Below are 27,995 nucleotides of genomic sequence, written 5' to 3' on the forward strand. Positions count from 1 at the left end.
TCTCAGGTATTTCAATCTTAACCTCTACACTCCTTTTAGTTTTAGTATCTGGTTTCACATTCACAGCTGTCGTAAAAGCTATAGCCTGGTCTGCTATACTTTCAGTCAGAGTCTTTTCCTCTGCCCTAACTTTGCATACCCCAACAAGTCCTATGGGTTTACCTCACAATTTCCAGCACTCTGAATGAAGATGACCCATTTTGTTGCAATGATAACACTTTGGTTTGCGAACCTCACTTCTACCCTCAGCACCTTCCTTTCTGACCTGAGGAGGTGATCCTGGGGCATTCCCAGCTGTTCCTTCTTGTCCCAGGCTACTTGCCTTCCTTTCACTCTCCCACTTTCTATCCTTCTCAGATTTATGAGGGTGATGGACAAAATAGGTTGGCTTATTCACAAGCTCAAAATCATCAGCAATCTCTGCTGCTTGCCTAGCTTTCAAAACTTTCAGATTATCTATATGAGTTCTCACTACTGAAGGAATGCAGTTTTTAGACTCTTCTAAGAGAATCAATTCTCAAAGGTTCTCATATGTGGTTTCTATCTTTAATGCCCGTATCCAACGGTCAAAATTCATTTGCTTCACCCTCTCAAATTCTAAATATGTCTGCCCAGCCAATCTCTGTCAGTTCCTAAACTTCTGACGATAAGCTTCAGGGACTAACTCATAGGCAGCAAGAATAGCCTTTTTTGCCATCTCATAATCTGCAGAAGCCTCTTCAGAAAGCATGGCATAAGCTTCATGAGCTCTGCCTACCAGCCTGCCCTGCATGAGTAATGTCCAGCTTTCTTTCGGCCATTTCATCTGTTTGGCTATTTTTTCAGAAGATATGAAAAATGCCTCTAAGTCCCTTTCCTCAAACGTAGGAAGAGCCTGTATAAAATTAAACAACTTCTCGCTGGGTCCTGATCTAAATTCAGATTCTTCCTGACCCGAATTTTCCCTGGATTTAAGATTACCCCTTTGTCTTAGTTCCATCTCTTTTAATTTAAATTCCATCTTCTCTTTCACTCTTTCCTCCAATTCAAGTTTTCTTATTGCTATTGCTTTTTCCTTTTCCTCTTTTTCCAATTCAACCGAAAATGCACCTTTCTATAACTCTTGAGGCTTACTGGTTCTTAAAGCAATACTGATCCTCTGCAAACCTTAAAGGCAAACCACATATTCCCAGAAAAAAAAACGACAGGACCATGTCAAAGTGAGCAAGCCAGAGGTGATGAGTGAACAGGACTTGGTGTGAATTAGGTTATAGGCAGCAGAGTTTTGGATGAACTTAAGTTTATGGACTGTGTGAGGTGGGAGGCCGGAAAGTAGGACATTGCAATAGTCGGGTCTAGAAAAAACTGAGGCATGGATGGGACGAAGCCCTTTTCTTCTAGATTACAGATATATGTCAGACCATCAACCCCGCTCTTTCAAATTACCACAGCATGTTTTTGTAGTCATCCACCACAGAAACAAAGGGGCTTGTCCTTCCACCTACCAATGAGCTCCTTGTTTCTGACATCCAAAGCCATATTTCGTAACGCAGTGGCGACAGCACACACCACACGGTCATTGTCTATTCGTAGCAACTCCACAAGGATGGGCAAACCCTTCTCCTTCCTGACCGCGGCACGGATGTAAACGGACCACTGTGAACACAAACAGCAACACATTGGAACCACAGGCAGAACTGACATTAAACACTGGACAACAGGCGCTACTCAACTACTGAAGGAAAGATGGAAATCCTTCTAGGCAGGTATTCCTGCTAAAATAAATGAGCCATTCTGTAGTGTCCTAATAACAAATGGTTGTATTTTGGACCAAACATTGAACAGACTGGAACTCTTTTCTCTAGAGAAGAGATGGGTGAGAGGTGACCTGATAGAGGTATTTAAAATTATGAAGGGGTTCGATAGGGTAGTTGCAGAGAAGATGTTTCCACTTGTGGGGCAGTCCATTACCATAAATACAGCATAGTCACTGATAAATGCAGTCAGAGATTCAGAAGAAAATTCTTTATTCAGATAATGGTTAGAATGTGGAACTTGCTACCACATGGGGTCATTGAGGTGAATAGCATAGATGCTTTCAAGGCAAATCTAGATAATTATATGAGGGAAAAAGGAAATGATAATAGGGTTAGATGAAGTACATAGAGTAGGAGGAGGCTTCTGAGGAGCAGCTTGTTTTGGTGCTGTAAATTCTATCTAATTTTATGAAGAAATGTAGAAACATAATATGGCATTATACTTTTACGATACCTTCTCAGGTGAGGCACATAAGGAATCTCACTGCCTTAGTTCTCAATAGGTCTCCATGAACAATGAAATGAAGGTTGGATGGGCTCTAAAAAGCATGCCAAAATACTGTCAATGCACCAATTAAAAAAATTAGTCCAATGTGTCTCCAACTGGCACTGATTAACACTGGGAAATTTAAGTATGTGACACATTGGCTAATGCACTACACAGAGTCACACAGATCAGAAAGATCTCAAGGTTTTAATATCCTTTGTTTAATATCTTCGTAAATGATCTGCAATGATGAGACATGCACAATGGATAAGTTTGAAGATGATACGAAGCGACTGAAGGTGGTAGATTCTAAAGCTTAACTTGATAAGCTACAGGAAGATTTGAACCTATTTAGGAATTGGACAGGCAGGTGGCAGATCAAATTCAATGTAGAGAAATGCAAAGTGTTTCACACGGGGACAAAAAGTCCAGGAAGGAACTATTATTAAAGGAAAAGAAATGTTGTGTATGGAAAATGAAAGCGATCTGGGGCTCCTGATCGACAATAAGTTGAAGATATTTCAATAATGCTCAGTTGCAGTGAGTAAAGCAAATTAGATGTTTGGATGCATTAAAATGTCAATATTGAACCAAAATAGTGAGGTAATTCCTTCCACATTAGAATACCATGGACAGTTCTGGTTGCCACACATGAAAAGGATAGTGAAGCTATTAAAAGGAGACAGAAGAGGAACCAGAATGACTTAGGGGACTGGATTATGAGGAGCGATTTTGTAAATTAGGCATGTTCTCACTGGACAAGAGAAGGTTGAGAAATAATATAATTGATGATTTTAGGATTCTAAATGGCTAGATAATGTACACCATGACAAACATTTCACTTTGTCCAGAATAATAGAACCAGAGGACACAGTCTACCCTTGAAGGAGGGTACATTTAAAACTAATCTGCGGAAACATTATTTCAGTGAACAAGTGGTCAATTCATGGAACAGGCTCCCTGGAGACACAGCGGAAGTCATTAATACTGATGAATTCAAATGCAAGTTAGATAGATTTCTTTCAGAAAATAATATTTGGGATACAGTATCTGAGTAATTTGAGATATGACACGTGGTAAGTGTAGCATGCTTGGGAGGGATAGTTGACTTTGGGCCTATGCTGCCTAAAGCTCTCCCCTACTGGAGTTTTCTTTGCCTTATGTCTGGGTCTGATGCAGACCTAACTGATAGAAGATGATTGCCATGGTTAGTCAATAATTCTATTATCATTGTATCATGCAACTACAAGGATGGTAGAAGGGGAACTAGATGAACCTTTAGCTTTCTTAGGATAAATATTTCAATCATTTAGTCACATGTGCAGGCACTGTCTTTATCTTAAGAAGGCTGGATTACAAAGGGGAGGAAGTTATGCTTCAGTTTTACAGAGTCTTGGTGAGATCCCATCTGGAGTACTGTGTTCCGTTTTAGACTCTGCCCCTCAGGAATGATATATTGGCCTTGGAGGGAATACAGCGCAGATTCAACAGAATGATAGTAGGGATTAGTGGATTAAAAAAGAATATTATCTAAATGGCAAGGGATTGCAGAGCTCTGAGATGCAGAGGGATTTGGGTGTCCTTGTGCATGAATCGCAAAAGGTTAGTATGCAAGTACAGCACGTAATTAGGAAAGCTAATAGAATGTTATTGTTTATCGCAAGGAGAATTGAATAGAAAAGTAGGGAGGTTATGCTTGAGCTATACAGGGCATTGGTGAGACCACATCTGGAGTACTGTGTACAGTACTGGTCTCCTTATTTAAGGAAGGATGTAAATGCATTGGAGGCAGTTCAGAGAAGGTTTACTAGACTAATACCTGGAATGGGTGGGCTGTCTTATGAGGAAAGATTGGTAGGCTAGGCATGTATCCGCTGGAACTTAGAAGAGTAAGAGGCAACTTGATTGAAACATATAAGAACCTGAGAGGGCTTGACAGGGTGAATATGGAAAGGATGTTTCCCCTTGTGGGAGAATCTCGAACTAGGTGTCACTGTTTAAAAATAAGGGGTCAACCATTTAAGACAGAGATGAGGAGAAATTTTTTCTCCCAGAGGGTCGTGAGTCTTTGGAATTCTCTTCCTCAAAAGGCATTGGAAGCAGAGTCTTTGAATATATTTGAGGCAGAGGTAGATAGATTCTTGAGAAGCAAGGGTGTGGAAGGTTATCGGAGGTAGGTGGAAATGTAGAGTAAACAGTTCAGCTGTGAACTTATTGAATAGCGGAGCAGGCTCGAGGGGTCGAGTGGCCTAATCCTGCTCCTAATTCGTATGTTCGTATGTAAATTATGAGGACAGGTTACATACACTTGACTTCTATTCCCTTGAGTATAGAAAATTTGGTGTGAATCTGTTACTAAGCATTTTTTTCTCCTCTTCCTTTAATGGCTTTGATTTTATTTTCCCTCCCCTAGAGATGTAAATATATATGTATTATATATAAGTTGTTGCTGTCATCACTGCATATTATCACCACTAATTACTACAGCACGCCCTGTGTGATGTGATGTCACCACGAAGCGCTTGTATTTGGTAGGAAAACATCAGCTCACAGCGCCCACTTTCATTTTCTTGGGTATCACAGGCAAGGCTGGCATTTACTGCCCTTCCCTAATTGCCCTTGAGAAGATGGTCATGTGTTTTTTGCTTGAGCCGCTGCACTCCATGTGGTGAAGGTGCTCCAACAAAGCTGCTACGGTGTTCCAGGATTTTGACCCAGCAATGATAAAGGAATAGTAATATATGTCCAAGTTGGGATGGTGTGTGACTTCCCGACCAGAATTCTGCAGAAGGTTGTGCAGCAGAGTGACAGAAGAGCAGTCTGTACTGACATCACCTTATCCAGAATTCCTTGCAAGATGACAAGCTGGAGGGAGCAGCCTTTGCTTGGATAATCCAACTCTGGGTTATTATGCCATCAACATCAAGCCATAAATGGTTCCGAACATTTGGGAAAGACCCATGCTTCTCAATGCAGTACCAAGCTACTAATATTCATAATTTTATGAATGCTAGATGACCTCCTCTAGCAGTGCACATGAGTCAAGACTATGTGCAGTCTTCAAATATAGCAGGGTTAGGAGTGTGAGAACAATTGGACTAGGGTGTATAGATGTAATTCAGACCCCATTTTAAAGTCATATATTATTTTTACATTCCAATTATAAATTTCTATGTCTATGTTATCTATGTAAACTTGCCATGTTGTAACTGCACCCTCCCTCAAGTCCTGCAGCTCTATCACTTATGAGAAGATATAACTACAGTGTGACAAACCTGCATACAAAATTTCCATTCCAAATGTAGACAAAGGAACTTTTCATGGAAATATAAAAAGTGTATGTCTTCAGAAAAGGGACAGAATTATATCTTTGCAACTTAAGTGCTTTATCAAATAGAGTATTATCTTATTTTTCTGAAAAAGGCTTTAATTTATTAAACTATTGCAGCACACCCTAATATATTCTATTGAAGAATCAATAGATGTAGCACTGCTGTTTATTGAGGACTGCTGTAAGGCAGTTGCATGTCCTGATGTTTTATTGCAACATTATTTTTCATTGTTTCCCACAACCCACACTAATTTAGCAAATGCTTTATTCATGGCATTGTAACAAATGCCAGTTTTAGTTACTACACTGAGTACCAACAACCTTAGTCTGGCCAATAACAAGGACTCCGTTACATGGACCAACAGTAAACATTCACCCTCCACCATCGCGCAACGTGCAAGCAGTATGTCCACTCCACAGAATGCATTGCAGCAAGTCGCCAAAGCTACTTCAGCAGCACCTCCCAAACCCGTGACCTCCACCACCTAGAAAGAAAAGGGCAACAGGGTGTGTGGAAACATCAACACCACCTCCAGGTTCCCCTCCAAGTCACACACCATCCATACTTGGACACAGATCGGTGATGTTCCTTCGTGACGAAGGTGGCTCACCACCACCTTCTCAAGGACAACTAGGGATGGTAAATAAATGCCAACCTTGCTAGTGATGCCCAAATCCCCAGAAATGCCCAGAATGAAAAAAACACCAAAGCACTGGGAATGTAAGTAATGCAGCCTGCAAGTTGAAGATTCTTTCTGATGATCAGGAGAGGCAGAGCTGTCTAATCCTTGAACGATCAATGACAACACTGTGATAACAAAAGGGAAGGCTGGATTTTACTGTGGGTTGGTTGGTGGGGGGTGGGGGGGGGGCGGGCGCGTCCACCGGCTGAAAAGTCGGTGGCAATCCCTCCTCCACCGGGCCTGGGGATCCAGACTGGATTTTACGGTCTCCAGGTCCTTAATTGGTCCTGGGTGGGCCTTCCACCGCATTCAGGAACGAAGTCCCGCCTAATGGAGCTACCAACCAATCAGCAGGCCGACAGCTCTTAGTTCCAGCAGCACCACTGAGAGTGGTGGCCACTGCTGGGACTACACCCAGCTGCAGGACGAAGATGATGGATGGCTTCGGAAAAGAGGCAAGTTTTTGGGGCCTCACCGGGGGCAATTGGTTGGGTCCCGGCAAGGCAAGGAGGGGGTCAGTTAGGGGGGCAGGGGCAGGGCCGTGTTGTGCGTTGGGGGTTTTTGGGGCTTTGGGTGTAGCCCTCCGTGGGACACAGGGTGCCTGATCAGGAGGGAGACCGCAACCCCCCCAACCCCCCACCAAACCGCCAGAAGGCTACCTGGTTTTATCAGGCAGCTTTTCTCAGGTCTGGGCCGCCTGACGAGCCAAACGTAAAATCCCCTTGGTGGCGGGCGGAGGCCATTAATTGGCCACTTAAGGGCCTTGATTGGGCGGGCGGGCCGTTTCTCGCTGCTGCCGCCCGCATAAATTGGCAGCAGAGGCAGGTGCGGGTCTGGAAGTGCGCCCCCAGCCTGCCACTCCATTTTCTGCCCCCCCCCCCCCCACCCCCGACTACCAGCCAGCTCTTTTGGGGGTGTACAATTCCAGCCTATGATGCTCATGCAACTGTGAACACCTGCCAAAATTATGTTCCATGGTCTTAAACTGAAGGACAAGTGTTGTCTGACGGATGAGTGGATTGTTTCCCTCAGGATCATTTTATAAATCTCTGTGAGTCCTGGCCCGAATAAATGATGATGCTGGAGAGTAGCCTGCTTTCCAAGTTCCTGGTAAATCATGAAGGTGATACTGGCCTATATTACTCAGGGACTTGCGCTGTGTTCTACTAGTTTTACAGTGCACAAGTCTCAGGAAATCATGGTGTCCTAGGTAATGCTGATATATGATCAGCCACCCACGATACACTCCACCTGATTTTCAATTCTATTCACTTCAATGGCTCCAAGTCAGAATTACTCCAAGGTGTCAAGACTAGTGTCGTCTTTAGGCGAAGATTGCCTAGATGGCAGTAGTGAACTGGACCAGGGTGCACAGATGTAATTCAGCCTCCATTTCAGGGGCTAAAATTTTGTCCATAGTTTTTAATCCCATTGTAAATTCCTATGTCCACATTTTGAATGGAAATTGCCTGTGTAAACTTCTCACATTGTAATTAAATCCTCCCACCACCAGTGGCGCTGCAACAAATCCACTGGCAGGAAGTTGCAATTACAGTGTGACATGTTTGCATAGTTATGTTTCCTTGTGAGGAATTTATAACACAAAAAGTTGAGAGAAAATACACGATGGACAATTTTTCCTTTTTTGGATGGCAGCTAGACTTACTGCATAATGTTCAGTATTTCCTTTCTTTTTTTTAAAATACATAATTATTCTGTAGTGTTGAACATCAAGTTATCTTGTCAGTTGAGTAAAAGGCAGACAGAGATTTCTTTTGAATAATGCTCTTGCACTGAAGCTGCACTATGGAATGGCTTCAGGCTGCTTAAGGTAATTGGCTGACTTTATTTTAAGTTGGCCCCGATGCAAGCAGCCACTGGAGTCCTCCAGCAACAATCTATAAACTGACTCTCACCAAACAGCACCACTTCAAAGGAGCCGTTGGTCAATGTATATAAAGACATTAGATTCAGTGCCACAGCCTTATCAGCCTGTGTAAGTTGGCACAATTGGGATTTAACACACGGCAAAGTGTGCGTGAGGCTTTTCTTATTGATATTTACATCCAGAGCAGTTGTTGCAGCATTTAAGATAAAACTGCCTTCAATTGCTTCAGTAGGTACTCAACTAAAGCCCTTTCCAAAAACCTTCCAGATGAAATCTTTTGGTTTCATTGATGTGTACATCACAATCACAACCATGTGGATGTCACCCTGCAAACTTCTCCATTTGATTTAGTTGATAACATTGAAGTTTGTAAATCAAATACTATCAATCCTCAAAGCTGGAGGTCTTGCTGATCTCTTTTATAAGGCCTACTTCAAAATTTGGATCTAACCCCCCCTTACTACACATTGTATGTACACTCCTGCCAAACTTAGTACTTCTGGGATTCCCAGGGAATGCTCCTAAATCATATTTAAAATTATAAAGGGTTCTTGATAGATAAGGAGAAGCTGTATCTACTGGCAGGAGGGTCAGTAACTTGAGGACACAGGTTTCAGATAGTTGGCAAAAGAACCTGAAGGGAGATGAGGAGAATTTTTTTAACACAACGATCTGGAATGTGTTGCCTGAAAAGGTGGTGGAAGTAGATTCCAGAATAACTTTCAAAAGGGAATTGGATAAATAACCTGAAAAGGAAAAAAATTGCTTCCGATGAAAGGTCACAGACCTGAAACGTTAACTTTGCTTCTCTCTCCACAAATTTTGCCTGACCTGCCTCCAGCACTTTCTGTTTTTATTTAAAAAATTGCAGGGCTTTGGGGAAAGAGCAGGGGAGTGGGACTAATTGGATAGCTCTTTCAAAGAGCCAGCACAGACACGATAGGATGAAAGGCCTCCTTCCCTGCTGTATGATTGTGTGAAAGGAGTATAGAAAGGTCTTTAAGGAGTCACTGGTGGATCCCCTTTCGTAAGTTCTACTGACATAGAGGCCAGGATTTTCTGCTGCTGAATGCCAACAGTCGGGAGTGAGGATCTGATTATTCTCTTTCCCTGCCAAGGCCTGATGAGGACAATTATGACAGCTAACAGCACAAGCCAGCCATCAAACCTGGGCCCTTAATCTGATCTAAATATCTTGGACTTTCACATGGCAGTGCCTTTATCTACTTGGCCAACAGAAGGAGCTAAGGCCTTCCCTTTACATTGCGATGAAACAGGGCTTAAAATGCCACCATTTTGATTTTCAGAAGTTCTTTGCCATATTCTGAATGTACTGTATGTACCTTTCCTATGTCCCCATATATACATCTAGTCAATGTCTCAAAACATTACAAGCTTTCCCTGAAAGCCAAGCATTATATTTACTTCCTTCAGTGATATATTGACGAAAGGGGAATGAAATTAAGAATAATAAAAAAAAATCTCCCAAAGGCTCTTTTGGTAAATACAGTGCTAGCATGGGACTGAGGCATATAGAGGTCTTGGGTTTGATACCGAGGCTACTTTTTAGTTAGCTGATCTCAATCAGGGTCTTGGTAGTTGACTTCATTGACCATGACAGAATAAAAATCAGCTAAAGCCCATGTCTGGATATGTGTGAGTGCAACTTTGGGTGAGGGCAGGGTCAGGCTGGACAGCATGCCTCCCACAGTCTAAAAGCCAATTAATGACACTCACTGTCTAGGCCCATTTGCAACCAATGACCACCTGGTGTCCATGACACTGCATTCCAGTAAAGAGTCTGCACATTCACTGTCAGCCATGGCTTAGACAGTAGCACTCCCACCTCTGAGTCAGAAGGTTGTGGGTTTATGTCCCACTCCAGGGACTTGAACGCATAATCCATGCTAACACTTCAGCGCAGTACTGGGGGAGTGTTGCACTGTTGAATTGGCGCCTTTTAGATGAGATGTTAAACTGAGGCCCCATCTGCCCTCTTAAAAGATAAAAGATCCCATGCTGCCATTTCTCCCTGATGTCCTGGCCAATATTTATTCCTCAACTAACAACAATAAAACAGACTGACTTGCCATTATCACATTACTGTTTGTGAAATTTTCTGTGCACAATATTGGGTATTGTGGTATTGCTTGCATGATATTTAGGAGTATCCAATCCTCTTGATACAGAGGAGAAAATATACAAAATGATAGAGAAGAAAAGGATAGCAGAGAATTTAAAAGGCTTAAGGGACTAGTTAATTTTTTTTGTTTATTCATTACATTCTGATTGCTTTACTAATCATTTATCTTTAGGAATATAGGAACAGAAGTAGGCTATTCAGCACCTTGAGCCTGTTCTGCTATTTAATTAGATCATGGCTGATCCGTATTTTAATTTCATTTACCAGCCGATGTTCTATAACCCTTAATATCCTTGTCTAGCAAAAATCTATCAAAATCAGTTTTGAAATTTTCAATTGATCTGGTCTCAACAGCTTTTGGGGAGAGAGAGAGATCCAGACTTCTACTACCCTTTCTGTGAGGAAGTGCTTCCTGCCATCACCCCTGAATGGACTAGCTCTAATTTAAAGTTATGCCCTCTTGTTTTGGACTCCCCACTGAAGGAAACAGTTTCTCTGCATCTGTCGTAACAACTTCTTTAATGATCTTAAACACCTCAATTAGATCACTTCTCAATCTTCTATACTCAAGGGAATACAAGTCTAGTCTCTACACCCCGTCATGATAAGTTAACAATTTTAGCCCCAGTATCATTCTGGTGAATCTGTGCTGCTCCTCTCTTCCTCTTTAGTCGTTCTGTGCTTGGTATTATTCCCAAGTAGAGGTGCCCCTTAATCAGCTATAAGCTATTGGGCAGTGCGTGACTGCCTGAATTATTTAGTGCCCGATTTTTCCTTCTCATGCTTATCCTCTACTCAGTGCCACACTCTGGTCAAAATTGGGGGACTCATAAAGGGAACATTTCTTGCCATCTAACCCCTGTAACAAGCAGGGATCCACTAATAATGAAGCATTGTCTAGAAAGTGGAGCTCAAGTTCGGTCTATGTAAATTGATAAAGGCAATTTCTTCTCTTTGAATATATGTAACAAGTGAACCTTTTGGGAGAGGGAGAGACAACAGCACTTGAACACAGCAGAAACAAAACTTAGTGAAGGAAGTTTATTGGTTGCAGGTTAATTTCATTGACTATGCCAAAATGAATAGGAAGTGAATACTCCCAGAGCAGGACTCCTAATTTAGAGGGATCACAAATTCTGCTGGGCCTAAAGATTCTGCCAATACCAAAACCCTTGTTGTAGCTCGTGCAACAGTAACAACTTGCATTTAAATAGCTTCGTAAAATGTTCCAAGGCGCTTCACAGGTGCGTTATCAAACAAAACATTGACACTGAGCCATATATGGAGATATTAGGTCAGGGAAGGTCACTTACGAAGAGAGTAGGACAGGGAAGATAGGTTTTAGGGAGCGTCTTATTAAAGAAAGTGAGCGACTTAGAGAGGCAGAAAAGTTTATGGAGGGATTTACAGAGATTAAGGCCTAGACAGCTGAAGGCATGGCTTCCAATGGTGAGATGCAGAAATTCTGGGACGTGCAAGACATCAGAATTGGCGCAGAGCAAAGATCGTGCAGGGTTGCAGAGCCTGAGAAGGTGACACAGATCAGGAGGGCTGAGGTCATGGAAGGATTTGAAAACATAGGACATAGGAACATAGGAGCAGGAATAGGCCATTCAGCCCCTTGAGCCTGCTCCTCCATTCATGGCTATTCATCCACTTCAATGCCTTTTCCCCACACTATCCTCATATCCCCTATGTCACTTCTATTTAGAAATCTGCTTTAAACATAATGAATGACTGAGCTTCCACAGCCCTCTGGGGTAGAGAATTCCAAAGATTCACAACTCTCTGAGTAAAGACATTTCTCCTCATCTTTGTCCTAAGTGACTTTCCCCTTATTTTGAAATTGTGTCCCCTGCTTCTAGACTCCCCAATCAGGGGAAACATCTTACCTGCATCTACCCTGTCTATCCCTTTGAGTATTTTGTAGGTTTCAATGAGATCACCTCTCATTCTTCGAAACTCTAGAGAATAAAGGCCCAGTTTCCCCAATCTCTCTTCATAGAACAGTCCCATCATCCCGGGAACAAGTCTGGTGAACCTTTGTTGCACTCCCTCTATGGCAATAATATCCTTCCTAAGGGGACAAAAACTGCACACAGTACTCCAGGTGCAGTCTAACCATGGTTCTATACAATTGAAGCAAGACTTCACTACTCCTGTACTCAAATCCTCTTCTGATAAAGGCGAACATATCATTAGCCTTCTTAATTTCTTGCTGCACCTGCATGTTAGCTTTCAGTGACTTATTGACAAGGACACCCAGGTCCCTTTGTATATCTACACTTCCTAACTTTTACCATTTAAGAAATGCTCTTCACATCTGTTCCTCCTACCCAAAGTGGATAACCTCAAATTTTTCCACATAATATTCCATCTGCCACGTTCCTGCCCACTCACTAAGTCTGTCCAAATCTCCTTTAAGCCGCTTTGCATCTTCCTCACAACACACATTCCCACCTTGTTTTGTGTCATCCGCGAACTTGGAAATACTACATTTGGTCCCCACATCCAAATCATTGATATATATTGTGAACAGCTGGGGCCCAAGCACTGATTCCTGCAGTACCCCACTAGTCACAGCCTGCCATTGCGAGAATGACCCGTTTATTCCTACTCTCTGTTTTCTGCCTGTTAACCAATCCTTAATTCATGCCAGTATATTACCTCCTATCCCATGTGCTTAATTTTGCTAACTAACCTCCTGTGGGGGACTTTATCAAAGACCTTTTGAAAATCAAAGTATACCACGTCCGCCAACTCCCCTTTATCAATTCTGTTAGTAACATCCTCAAAAAACTCCGACAGGTTTGTCAAACATGATTTCCCATTCATAAATCCATGTTGACTATGCCCAATCAGATCATTATTATCCAAGTGTTCATTTATTCTAGTATTTTCCCAATGACTGATGTAAGGTTAACAGGTCTGTAATTCCCCGTTTTATCTCTCCATCTCTTCTTAAATAGTGGGGTGACATTTGCGACCTTCCAATCTGCAGTAACCACTCCAGAATCTACAGAATTTTGGAAGATGTTCACCAATGCATCCACTATCTCCATAGCTACCTCTTTCAACACTCTGGGATGTAGAGTATCAGGTCCTGGGGACTTATCAACCTTCAGCCCCATTAATTTTTCCAATACAACCTTCTTATTAATACTAATTTCCTTCAATTCCTCATTCCCCCTAATTCCTTGGATCTCTAATTCTGGGAGACTGCTTGTATCTTCCTTAGTGAAGACAGACACAAAGTTATCATTCAGCTTCTCTGCCATTTCTCTATTCTCCATTATAAATTCTCCTGACTCTGCTTGTACGGGACCCACACTTGTCTTAGCCAAATGTTTCCTTTTTACGTACCTACAGAAGCTTTTAAAGTCCATTTTTATATTTTTTGCAAGCTTACATTCATATTCTATTCTCCCTTTCTTTATCAGTTTCTTCGTCCTCCTTTGCTGTATTCTATAATCCTCCCAATCCTCAGGTTTACTACTATTTCTGGCAACTTTATAGGCCTTTTCTTTTAATGTTATACAATATTTCTTTAAAGACTATCCACTGCCTATATACTGTTATACCTTTTAACGTATTTTCCCAATCCACCTCAGCCAATTTGCCCCTCATACCTTCATAATTTCCTTTGTTCAAATTTAACACCCTGGCTTCAGATTGAACTACCTCACTTTCAAACATAATGCAAAATTCTATCATATTATGGTCACTCATCCCTTAAGGTTCTTTTACAACAAGATTATTAATCAGCCTTTTCATTACATAATATTCGATCGAAAATAGCCTGTTCTCTAGTCGGTTCCTCAACATACTGCTCTAGAAAACCATCCCTAACACGCTCCAGAAACTCATCTCCACAGCATTAGTGCTCATGAGATTTACCCAGTCAATATGCAGATTGAAGTCACCCATGATTTCTGTATTACCCATGCTACATGCTTCTCTAATCTCCTGATTAATGCCATGCCCCACACTACCACTACTGTTTGGTGGCCTATAAACAACAAGGATGATAATTTTAAAGACAGGGAAAACAGCACATAAAGCATAGTGTGCAAGCACAATTTTGACTGACTTACCTTCCAGCTCCCTGCAGCCAGGTTCTGTAAGGCTCCTGCTGCCCCCTCAAGGGTATCTGGATTCGAGCATTCTGACAAAAGTGTGAGGTAGGGTTTGACAATTGAGGGATGCCACAGGAGCTGTATACCCTTTGGTGGGTCTGCCGCTTCTGGGAGAGGTCCAACACCATCCCACTATGAAAGGGAAACAAAGTGGATAAAAAATTAAATCCCTTGTTCAAGTGATATGGCAACAAATTCTTTATCCAGTACAGACTGCTAGCGATGCAAAAGCACAGTGCCCATGTATACTGATTTGTACCCGCAGTTTCCCAGGAGCTGAGCTTCCAGTTCCTGCTATAATCTAGAGGTGGAGAACAAGCAAATGTTTGGTGATTTCCCACTGGAAAAGAGGAGAAATTTGGAGAGTGGTTTCAAGGAACTGGCTCCTGGGTGCAGACTGTCCATCTAACTTCTTTAAGAACATTCCATGACGAGACCCAGAGGAAAGAGGTGAAAATCTTTCACATTGCTTATAAAAAAACTTCCAAATCTGTTTTGCAACATTTTCCAATTTCACATAAACAGTGGTTCCATGTGGTTTGTAGCATCTGTCAAGACCTTCTGAATGCATTCATTTGACATTAATCCAACCGGAATCAAGAAAGACACGCACTAGTAAAGATCTAATTCTGTTTTTCTAATTTCTGGTTTTCTCACTGGTACAGAAGACCTGATCAGCCTTTGAAACCCCGAAGCTGAGTACATAGCCAAGCCTTCCTTCTTCATGCCAAAAAGACTAACATGTGTTTGATTCACACTGTCAAACCACAACAACTGCACTGCCCAGTGCTACCAAACTCATGTAAATAAAAGCAAAATACTGCAGATGCTGGAAATCTGAAATAAAAACAAGAAGTGCTGGAACCACTCAGCAGGTCTGGCAGCATCTGTGGAAAGAGAAGCAGAGTTAACGTTTCGGGTCAGTGACCCCTCTTCGGAACTTCGCTACCAAACTCATGTTCCTTCTGCCATCTCCAGCACCACTGCTGCAGATAAAATACATATAAATTTTCACTGACTTCAGTGAAAATAAAAATTGGGAACATAGCAAGGAACACAGGAACAGGAGTAGGCCATTCAGCCCCTCAAGCCTGTTTTGCTGTTCAGCTAGATCATGTCTGATCTGTAGCTTAACTCCATTTACCTGCCTTGGTTCTATTTTGTTTATTACCTTTCCTAACAAAAATCTATCTTGCTCAGTTTTGGAAATTTCAATTAACCCCCAGCCCCAACAGCTTGGAAAAGAGTTCCAGATCTCTAGCTCCCTTTGTGTGGAGAAGTCCTACCTGACATCACTCCTGAATAGCCTAGCTCTGAGCTTAAAGTTATGCCCCCTTGTTCTGGACTCCCCCAGAGAGATGTAAAATGTGCTGCTGATTTGCTATCACACATTTTACATTATCGCACAAAGTCAAGATCTACCCCAGTGACAGTGGTAATCAGCATGCTCAGCTTCGCCCCTACAATGTGATGAATAATTTTGCTTGTGAAGCAGACAATAACTCACTAATAACTACCTCATCTATGAGTTATCTCAACAGCCTTCCTTGCAGAAACAATCAGTACATTTCTCAGAGAAGCACTGAATATCTTCCACTTATGTTCAACTTTTTTAACACAATGGGGATTTACTTCACAGGAACACTTTCACTGATACATTCATCTGCACGCCACATTCTTGTGTGTCTTTCTCTTCCTGTCTGTACAGACAATAGAAGATGTATGAAGAAGAGACTCTATTCAGACACAGAACTCAGAGGAATAGGTCTGGTGCTTCAATACAATGCAGCCTACTACATGAAGATGTGTATTAGCTCCTACAAGTCATAATAAGAGAAATTCCTCATCTTCACTTTGCTATTGCCTATCGAAGTATTGAGTAGAGGATAAAGGTTTCCTTCCAGGGAAAGAGGAGCATATAGGGAATGTCAAACTGCTCGATCAAGAGCAGCAGAGGCAGAGAAAGAAAGAAAGACTTGCATTTATGTAGAGCCTTTCATGACCTCAGCATGTCCCAAAACACTTTACAGTCAATTAATTATTTCTGAAGTGTAGTCACTATTGTAATGTAGGAAACATAGCGGCCAATTTGCACACAGCAAAACCCACAACAGCAATGAGATAATGAACAAAGAGTCTAATTGGTTGAGGGATAAATATTGGTCATGACACCAGGCAGAACCTCCCTCCTCTTGTTAAAAGTGTTGCCATGGAATCTTTTAAGTCCACTGAAGGGGGAAGATGGGGCCTCGGTTTAACATCTTAGCCCAAAAACAGTACTTCCTAGAGTACAGCACTCCCCGAGTACTGTACTGGAGTGTCAGCCTAGATTATGTGTTCAAAAAATAAGTCTCTGGAGTGGGACTTGAATCCACAACTTGCTGACTCAGAGGCAAGAGTGCTACTCATAGAACCATGGCTGACATCTGAGGGAACTTTCTATCTGCTCTCTGCTAATGCTTATCGACATACTGAGCTGAAGATAAAGTTTTCCTCAGTGGGAAAGTGGGACAAAGAGAGGTAAAAGCTAGGTCATGAGCAGCATAGGCAGAGGTGGCAATTCAGCCTTGTATGTCTTGCCATAAATTCCAGTATTCCATTCGCTTTTTAAAAAAAATACTCTGAGCTACTTGAAATGCTGCTTTTTAATGCTTTGTGAAACTGAATACCTCGACTCTCAAAATCCTATTGCTTTTCCACATCAAGCAACTTTCACCCATTCGAAGTATAATTATTATTTTTACACAAAAATACACCACTTCACAGTTGTTGACACTGAAGGGGAGATGGTGGCCAATGGGAGACGGTGGCGTAGTGGTAATATCACTGAACTAGTAATCCAGAGGTCCAGGCTACGGTCCTCAGGACACAGGTTCAAATTTCACCACGGCAGCTGGTGGAATTTAAGTTTAATAAATTCAACTAATTAAAAATCTGGAATTGAAAACTAGTCTCAGTAATGGTGCCATGAAACTAACATTGATTGTCGTAAAAACCCATCCGGTTTGCCAATATCCTTTAGTGAAGGAAATCTGCTGTCCTTACCTGATCTGGCCTACATGTGACTGCAGACCCAGAGCAATGCGGTTAACTCTTAACTGCTCTCTGAAATGGCCTAGCAAGCCACTCAATTGTCAAAGGCAATTAGGGATGGGCAACAAATGCTGGCCTTGCCAGTGACGCCCACATCCCATGAAAGAATAAAAAAAATTCAAATCACTTTGTGTGTGAACAGTAACTTCCTGATCTCAGGCCCGAATTTGCTTTTCACTAATTTGAACACAATAGCCCCCTTCTTTTATTCACATGCGGTAGTTTATAGTCATTCATGGTCCATATGATATTCTGGACTGGTTCTGATTGCATGAGGGGATCCAAGAGGAATTTTCCCAGAGTATTTCTTCATTAGTGTTCTTGGATTTTGGCATTTATGGTCCATCCCTAGTGCCCTGAGAAGGTGGTGGTGGATCTCCTTCTTGAACCACTGCAGTTTGATACAACTGAACAGCTTGCTAGACTACTTCAGAGGGAGGATAAGAGTCAACCAAAGTGTGGACTGGAATCCCATACAGGCAAGACTGGGTAAGAACGGCAGGTTACTTTCTTAAAGAGCATTTGTGAACCAGTTGGAGTTTAGGTCAATCCTCCGTGGTCACTTGTATGTCTAAGATTGGTATATATTCTTTATGCGTCTACCGTATAGAGTCTAGCCAGAGAGGTTCTTCGACTGTATTGTTTAAACATTAATCGTAATTGTATACTAACTATATACACTCCCCACTAGCTTGTGTCTCTCCTTCAAAAGCCAAGCTGTAACTGTTCTCGAGTCTCTCCTACATGATCTCTTACATCATCATGGTGGCCGGTAATCTTTACATTCTCTCAAGATTAATCCTTTGCTACCCTGATACTACATCTCCCCCCAAGTCTTTATCCCAATATATATTTATATACATTCACTTTTTAATTTACATGCTATCCCTTCTCCCCCCCAAGTCTCTGACTTCATAGATTCAACCTATCAGGAGGCTTCACAACTCTCCCTGATTTTGCTGTTGTCAGATGTGAAAGATTGGTAGTCTTTCTCGGAGCTCTTGTTTCTTGTCTTGAACGGCCTTCGTTGAGGTTTGTAGCATTCACTGCTTTTTGAATTTTCCGTTCATCATCTAAGTCATCTAAATGTATGATGGATTGGCATCTTTGATGTAAAGGAATAAGATTCCTTCTATTTATCCATATAGAACCTTCTGGAGTTCATACGAGATAAGATCACTGTTGAGTCTAATCTCTCTGGAGAATTACCCCTTCTCTATTTTGGTCTTGTACCCATACCTTTTGCCCTTCTGACGACTTTGGTAGGTTTCTTGCATAGTATCTTCTGTTATAATTATGGGTCTGTTTGTTTTGTTATGACTGAGGCGGGTGCAGAATACTGTTTATTCTAGTTCCACTTCTTCACAGGTCACAACATAAATTTAAATTTTCCCATTTACCGATAACGGTGAATCATATACTCTATTGTCTCCAGAAGAAAACACACCAACCAAGTTTCTTTAAAAAAAATTATCAGTTTATTATAAAACAAGTCTTAACCAGTAATGACGTAAAGCATAAACACACAGATTGAAGTATAACAGTTCCCTTTTTACCTTAGCACCCACCCCCCCCACACACATACACACACACACACATACATACCTCGGTTAACCGGAAAAATAAAAGGGATTTTGGTTTTACAAAAAAAAGACAAAACAAAAACACTTAGGTTGAATATTTGCTCATTCTTGAAGAAAAATAGAGAAGACATAGAAAGATGTCCTTTGTTTTGTTTTGGCATCCCAATTGCGTACAGATGGCTGTCACTGGAACCTTCCTAGAACAATTCTTTCCAGGCGATGTTGAAGATCAGTTTGGGTAGGCTTTCCAAGAAATGCACCTACAGAGACTTCAGATAGGCCTTACAGCAGAAATGCTGCAACAGGGGTTTCAGTTCCCACACATCCAATTGGCAAGGTTTCTTCAAATACAGGAGGCAAAAGGAGACAGACACACTGGATGCGCAGGGTTTCTTTCCGAGAGAGAAAAAGATGAGCTGGGTTTTCTTGGCAGGCAAAAACCAACGGTCTATTTTTAACAATTCAAAGTGAAACCAAAAACATTCCAGAAGTCAAGCCTCCTGAACCTCTATAAATCTTGACCTGTCACTTCTCTGCAAACATCTTCTCCAAGTCAAACCAACAAGCTCCCTGCTGGTATTTTCTCTGAATACAGGTGCCTTCCAGTAAGGACTTGTTTACAAGCCAATTACAGGAATCCTTCTGGTGACCTCTTTTAAAAAAAACACAAAGTTCAGCATCTCTTCAAGCTTCCAGATGAATTAATGTCCATAATTCAACTGTACATCCTTATAAACATATTTTACAAAAAATAGAAGCACTCTCATAACAGTTTCGATATGACTTTTCTTTGTCTTGTACTTTCTAATAATCCTTGCTTTACAATGCTGGAAGTAATTTCCTGGGTAGAATTGGAAGTTGTGTTCAAAGTTTTCTTCTCATTATGAGTTCTGATGGCGCTACTCTACATAATAATGCAGTACTTCTGTATGTCAGTAGTGCTATTTGGAAATCTTGATTTTTCATCAACATAGTTTTAATGGTTCTAACTGTTCGCTCAGCTTCTCCATTTGACTGTGGTTACTTAGGAGAGCTTGTTAGGTGAACAAATCCACATTCTTCTGCAAAGTGCGTGAAGTAATCATTTACAAATTGTGGTCCATTATCAGATACTACCTGATCAGGTATACCATGTGTTGCGAAAACGTCTTGTAAGACTCTGATGATTGCTTCAGTTGTTGTTGTTTACATCCGCTCAACAACGATACATCTTGAGAAGTAATCAACTATAATTAGATAGGATTTTCCCTCAAAGAAGAATAAATCCATTGTCAACCATTCCCAGGATCTAGTTGGGAATTGGGTCAAAACTAATGGTTCCTTTAATCTTGTCTGTGTACCTTAAAATTGTTGGACTTGCTCCTTCCCAAGTTCTCTGTCCGTGTAGCACTTCTGTAGGAACTTGCTGCATTTTTCTTTCTCGCTCTGGTAGTCTGAGTGGCATGGTGGGCTGTGCTGTGTTGTGCGGGTTCTTTCTGTATTGTGTGGGCTCTCTGGCAGAATCTGGACTATCTGTAGTGCACAGGTCAGGTTGGGGGGCTTTCCCTCTGTCCAGGCTCCTGGATCCTTCTTGTTTATCTTCTTTAACTTTCTTTATAAGAGGAAGGTCAATACAAGCTCTTCTACTTAAGAGTGAGAACTCCTGATTGCTTAGGACATAGAGTGTTTCTAATATCTGCTTTTCCTTAAATTGAAGCGTCACTTGATACTTCCCCTGTATTTCATGTACAACATGTCCTGGGCCATGTAACTGAGTTTCTGTTGGTTGCAGAACGTGTGTGGTTAGCCACAGCTCTTTATCTGACAGGACCGTCATGCTTGCTCCGGTGTCGAGTTTGAAATGAGTGATATGTCTGTTGACATATGCATCTGCTGACCAAAATGCTTGTTTCGGATCATTGATTTCACCCAGAAAATATTTCGATTGGTCTGCTGCAGGAGGTGGCATAACTTCATTTACCTCTCTATTCTTAACTACTTTTCTTTTAGAGGTTGAGGTGGTCGAGATTTTATTTTGGCACAACTGACTGAAATGCCCTATTTTTCTGCAATAAAAGCATTCTGCTCTAATAGCATTGTTCATGCCTCTGGGAAGTTATTGCACCACAGCACTGGCAGGATTTAAAGGCATCTTTCGCATCCCCCCAGTGTACCTGTTTTCCTGGTGCCTCTTCTTCAGCTCTCTGGTGAAGGAACTGAACAGTTACAGGAGGTTTCCAGAACCAAAGTCTTTTCTCACCTCACAGGATTGGTCTGTAATTACTGCACAAATTGAAATAGGAATCATAAGCTTTTCAGACTTCATCAAATTTTGCTGATGTTTCATCAATACGTTGTCTTATTACCATACCATTAGCTACTACACCAATTAAATATAATAATGTAATAAAAACAAGAAATGCTGGAACCACTCAGCAGGTCTGGCAGCATCTGTGAAAAGAGAAGCAGAGTTAACGTTTCGGGTCAGTGACCCTTCTTCGGAACATAATAATGTATTCACTTGCTCTGTTTCAGACTTGCTGTCCAATTTCGAAGCAATTCTGTATCTGAGGAACCTTTTCCTCCATAGTACCCAGTTTTGATCTGATTGGATCCCTTGTGACTTTTGAAACTCTCTGACACTCCCAAGTTTTGATCCATTTTTAAAATTTTTGTAGCCTTTTTAAAAGCATTCCCCTTCAAGAAACTCTTTTTTTTTTATCAGGCTAGCTTGCTTAGATGGAGGGTAGCAGGTGCTTGACAGTGTTCCCAGTTTTTTTTTTATCGGCTTCTGGTAGGGACTTCTCCTTTCATTCAGCAGTTCACTGAAATATTTACATAGCTGCCTATTGGACTTGACAGAGAATTTCAATAGACAGTTCCAGTTGCTTTTTTGTTAGCAAGAGTTTATTTATTTTGTTCAAGCTTGACTGGTTTAATGATTTTTTTTCTCTTCAGCTTAGCTGCGTTAAGCTCTGCTGTGTTCAGGCTTTTTGTCTTCACTATTGGACTTTTTTCTCAGTTCGCATGCCTTTCAGAGTTTTCCCGCTCTCCACCCTTGTGTTCAGCCCGAATGAGCGATTGGGTTTTCCCCTTTTTTATTCTCTCTTGCTCACATGGAGCCTTTAGAAAATTAACTTTTTAAGCTCTTCAAAGGCTTTTATTTACTGGGATTTCTCAATCGTCAGCACAATGATCGCTTGTTTTTCAGCCACGCTTCCGTTCTATGGAGCTTTTTTCCGTCTTCTACGGTATGTAGTTTATTTGTTTTTCTTCAGCTACTTGTTTTAAAGTTTCTTCTCTTCTGGCTGAAGGATGATTGTTGCTTCAAATTTTCTCTGCTAGGTAAAGGACTTCAATTCCAGCACTATTCACCATGTTACTTATTTAGTTCTTTATGCTGCCACTGTATAGAGTCTAGCCAGAGAGGATTTAGACTATATTGTTTAAACATTAATCTTTATTGTATAGTAACTATATACACTCCACACTAGCCTGTGTGTCTCCTTCAAAAGCCACGCTGTAACTATTCTCAAGTCTCTCCCACATGATCTCTTACATCATCACGGTGGGCGGTAATCTTTACATTCTTTCAAGATTAATCATTTGATACCCTTATACTACAAAAATGTACCCAATAAAAGAATATTTATTTCCTTATTGGCCTGGGGTTTTTCTTTTTTTGCTTCTCCCAGGAGATTACATGGCTGTGGGTTACGGTGGGGATCGGGGTGGGGGTGATAGTGGGTGGTGGGGTGGGATAAGGAAGTATCTGGTCATGGTGTTCCAGCCATCATGACTGCAGGGCAGACTTGATGGAGCAGCTGGTCTTTTCCTGCCCATGATTTACATTTTCCATAGTGTACTGACCCACATAAAAAGATACAGAACGAAAATATAACAAAGTGAAGGCAAATCGTGGATTTCTCTGTTGGTATCTCTGTTGCAGATCACTAGAGACAGTGACAAATGGTTAAAGAGAAAAACAATCTCTGGCTCCTCTCTGCTGTGAGCAGAGTGTGAAGTGACCCATGTAGCTGTAAAGTTCCTCTCATTACATTCTGCCAGTGCTGCTACTGAAAGAAGAGCGATTAATAAAAACACACGGTACGTATGTGTAAAAGTTCACCTCTCAAGGCCACACAGAGACTCAGATGTGACTGTGGGCCACTGTTGCCATATGTCACATGTGAAGAAACAGCAGGTCTTTTCTCAGACTGTAAATTGCCCTGACCTTTATCTGAAATTTCCAATCATATTTCTGAATTTTTTTTTCCAAAATTCAACTTAATCATCTGGGGAAAATAAATGCATCTCCATGGGGCATGAAATTAAATTTCCAATTAGGCTGTATGAGAAGGGATTGGCCATACTGATGTGTTTACAATCTTAAAGTATTAGCAAAAACTTTTTTGCTTTTACGTATAGAACCTTATGGTGGCACTGGAGTTACATATTTAAACAATAGCGCCAAGCTCAAACATTCATGTATAAAACAAAATAGCTTGTATTTTTAACATACTTTCATATTTAATAAAAAAAAATTCATTCTCAGGATGTGGGCATCGTTGGCAAGGCTGACATTTACTGCCCATCCCTAGTTGCCCCGAGAAGTGGGTGGGTGGTGGTAGCAGTTTGATACAACCGAGTGGTAAAGCCTGGCTTGGGTATAAATTTAAACCCGACCCGGGCCTGGGCCCGGCCCGACTACAGCCAACCCGAACTTGACCCGAGCCCTTAATTTTTTTTGTGCCCGACCCAACACGAATCTCCTTCATCTGTTCCAGCAGCAGGCTATTCCTGCAGCTGGAGTTGTGGGGAATCAGGGGTAAGCCTGAACCCATGACTTCCCAGAAGCAGCGCTGTCCAGCCCGACCTGACCCGAGTCCGAATGCTGGACTCGGAATTTTGACCCGACCCGTCCCGACACATGTGGTCGGGTCTAGTTGGGTTCGGGTCGGGTAGCCAGGCTTTACTGAGTGGTTTGCTAGTCTACTTCAGAAGGTCGTTTAGAGCCAACCACGGGGGGTGGGTGTCACATATAGGCCAAAGTGGGTAAGGGGAGGCAAGTTTCCTACCATACTGGGCCAGTTGAGTCTTCATAACAAAGCAACAGTTTCATGGTCACTTTTACCAATGCCTGCTTTTCATTTCCAGATTTTTAAAAACTGAATTCAAATTCTCAAACTGGCACAGTGGGAACTCATGTTCTTTGCATTATTAGTCCAGTAATACAATCACTACACAAACATACCTCTGAGTTTTCTCATGTAAGCTGTAAAAAAATACCCAAATGCGCAGCTCTCGGAGGAGCAGGAGTCTCAAGAGTGGGCCTTGGACCAACCTGTTCTGGTGCAGCGATGGTTCCCAATTTTTAGGCCACGAGTTACAAGAAACCAACACACTGTCTCACTGAAGGCTCACTCAGAACAACAAGCTGTTGCTGGTAGATTTACCATTGGAGCATTCACCTCTACTCGTAAATTAAACACCAAAAAACAAAATTAAATGAAAACAGAAATACTGACTTCTACTTGCTCTGCTTTCCTTCATTTTCAGCCATGGCTCCATGATTGCACTCTTGCCTATGTAGGGTTGTCAACTCTGGTGTGACCTGGAGATTTCATCATGTGACATTTGATCACATGCATTCAGTAACATGTCATCACTCATAAGCACATAAGAAATAGGAGTAGAACTAGGCCATACGGCCCCTCAAACCTAGTCTGTCACTCCCCGTAAAATTACAGCTGAACATTTACATCAACTCCATTTTCCCACCCTATTGCCCAAAAATCTATCGATCTCAGTCAAGTATACTCAACGGCTCAGCATCCACAGCCCCTGGGGTAGAGAATTACAAACATTTGCAATCCTCTCATTGAAGAAATTTCTCCTTGTATCAGTCCTAAATGGCCAATCCTTTATCCTGAGACTAGACTCCTAGTTTAGTCTTTCCAGCTGGGGGGAACACCTCTCTACTTCTACGCTGTCAAGCCTCCTAAGAATTTTATATGTTTCAATTAGATCACCTCTTTCTTCTAAGCATGAGGGAATATAAGCCCACAGTCCTCTCATCCTTGGAACCAATCTAGCGAATCTTCGTTGTTCCCCCTCTCAGGAGGCCAAAGCTGTGCACTGTACACTGTACACAAGGTATGGCCTCACCAAAGCAAAGCACTATATAAATGCAGCAAGGCTTCTTTACTCCTATACTGCCACCCTGTTGCTATAAACTTACTAGGGCTGAATTTTACGAGTGCGCCGCAGTTCGTGGCAGCACACTCTGATGGTGGCATGCATCCCACGTGGATGCATCGTCCCTAAGCCCCCCGCGATATTACGTGTGTGGGCTGATTTAAATACAGGGGGTGGAGCGGCTGCATGGATGACGTTGAGTGGACGGCCACCGCGTCCCCGCCAATGGCATCTGGTGCCACCGCACAGACGCCGGTTCCATTTTTAAAGGGCTTTAAGCCCTTCCCCTTCCCACCATCCCCACAGCCAAATAATAAATGTTTTCCGCGCTCCTCCACCCCACCTGCCCTGAAAGTTTTATTCCTCCCTCCTCCCCACCAGATTCTCGTCTCGGAACTCTGTATGGAGTTCCAAAGGCGTGCGAGCTGCGTTCGTTGGCGGTAAAATCAGCGTGGGACGGCCGCTGCCTGCAGGTAGTTTGCACGTCATTTGGGTTGATTTACATATGCAGATGAAGGGCCCGCCACCAGGCAGCGGGGTGGGGGGGAGGTGGGGGCCGCTCTGAGGACCCCCTGCTGCCGATAATACGTGGCGGGTCCTTCTGGACGTCGCGGGCTGAGGCGGGCCTCTGCCCGCAGAATTTTATGGCCTTCCCCACCGCGCATTGAGGGGCTGGTAAAATTCTGCCCACAATTTGCCTTCCAATTGCTTGCTGCACCTGCATTTTAACTTTCTGTGATTCGTATACAGTGACACCCAAATTCCTCTGAATCCCAACATTTACTTGTCTCTCACCATTTGAGAAATATTCTGCTTTTCCATTCTTCCTACCCCAGATGGATATTTTACACTTACCCACATTATATTACATCTGCCACCTTCTTGCCCAATCACTTAACTGGTCTATATCCCTTTGCAACCTTTTTACATCCTCCTCACAATTTACTTTCTCACCTAGCTTTGTATCATCAGAAAACGCTGTCCCCTCATCTAAGTTATTGATAAAGACTCTAAACAGTCGAGGCCCAAGTACTGATCATGTGGTACTCCACTCTTTACAATATTAATCACATGACACTTCATCACATGGCATTTCCCCACTGTCTGTAAACGTTACTGCATGTACGTTAGTTGACTGTTTCAAGTCCTGAATAAAATATTTGACTTTTTGTTTTACATTGAAATGACTAACATAACTTATACATCAAAGAAAGAACAGGATTTTAAATAAAAACTACAGTGATGTTTCTGCAGTATTGACTGTATCGAATGAGAAACACCAAGTAAATTCCACTGATTCACAGAAACATCACTGATATAAGTAACTTCTAACTCAAGTGTTTGTACATCTTTTTTCTCTTTTTACAATATACACTGCACAAGTTATAAAAATAACAAATAAAACCAAAACCAAACCTAATTTAATTCACTGACTCCACCTGCTGCACTATGGAAACCCAGCTTCTGGGAGATGAGGCTCAGTCTTCAGGGAGCAGCACCAAAGCTGCCCGACTCCAGTAATAAAACACATTATACAACAGTACACATCACTGGCCAACACAAACTCTTCCTCCCCAGTTTGTGTTTCTCTGCTTCCCTCCCCAGTTTATGCTGCTCTCTCTCTCTCTCTCTCTCCATCCCTCTGCCAGTTGTTCTCTCAGGACTAGGGAATTTCCACATGATTTTTGTTGGCCCCCATGTCATCAACTTCACAACTGGCAATGTAGCAATGTGTCTGGAATAACGGTGAGACCAACAGGGCTCAGTCAACGCAGTTTGGTTGCAAGCCATGGTAGCCAAAGGCACATGTGCAAACAATGCACTTAAAGACCCTTTCTCCCAAGTCACCACCAGCAGCACTGAGGAGACCAATTACTCATTCCTGTAGACTCTCACCCAAAGCAGGAGGTTTGGAAATCCTAACTTTGAATCAGGAAGTTGTAGGCTCAAGTCCCTCTCCAGGAATTTCAACACAAAATATAAGCAGTGCAGTACTGAGGGAGTGCTACACTGTCGACGATGCTGTATTTCGATGAGACGTTAAACTGAGACCCCTTCTGTCCTCTGAAGTGGACATTAAAGATCTGATGGCACTATTTCAAGAAAATCATGGGAGTTCTCTCCAGTGTCCTAGCCAATAGTTATCTCTTAACGAACACTTAAAACACATATTATCTGGTCATTATCACATTACTGTGTGTGGGAGCTTGCTGTGTGCAAATTGTCTGCTATGTTTCCTACATTGCCACAGAGTATACACTTCAAAAGTACTTAATTGGCTGTAGAGTGCTTTGGAATATCCAAAGGTGGTAAATGGCGTTATATAAATATATATAACTCTTTCATTCTCACTCTGCTCTGTTTATCTAAAATATACTAATAAGCTTTTGGCTGCACACACTTTCTGCTAACTTGTTCCAGTGGAAATATGGATTTAAGAATTTACTGTATAAACTAGTCAAACTATAATTACACTCTCCCAGCAGTGGAGAAACTACAGCAGTATTACTGATGGGAGTATTTAATTACAGTGTGATGAGTTCACATGCAGAGAGAAAGCAAGTGAGAACCTGCATTTGTATAGCACCTTTCAAATGCTGGATGTCTCAAAGAGCTTCACAGCCAATGAATTATTTTTAAAGTATAAGTCAATGCTGTTTTGTAGGCAAACACTACCG

General features: G+C 41.9%; 1 protein-coding gene across 3 annotated transcripts in view; it reads right to left on the bottom strand.

Moving 5' to 3' along the window:
- LOC137383425 (catenin delta-2-like) overlaps positions 1 to 27,995 on the bottom strand; it is a 552,588-nt gene that overhangs the window by 65,705 nt on the left and 458,888 nt on the right. For all 3 annotated transcript variants that reach the window (XM_068056267.1, XM_068056277.1, XM_068056257.1), the window contains 2 exons: positions 14,423 to 14,596; positions 1,485 to 1,635 (listed from right to left, as the gene is read on the bottom strand). In XM_068056267.1, the coding sequence (XP_067912368.1) occupies positions 1,485 to 1,635; positions 14,423 to 14,596 (325 nt within the window). The remainder of the gene's footprint in view (positions 1 to 1,484; positions 1,636 to 14,422; positions 14,597 to 27,995) is intronic.

Source organism: Heterodontus francisci, chromosome 2 (genome assembly GCF_036365525.1).
Source record: "Heterodontus francisci isolate sHetFra1 chromosome 2, sHetFra1.hap1, whole genome shotgun sequence".
Lineage (NCBI taxonomy): Eukaryota > Metazoa > Chordata > Chondrichthyes > Heterodontiformes > Heterodontidae > Heterodontus > Heterodontus francisci.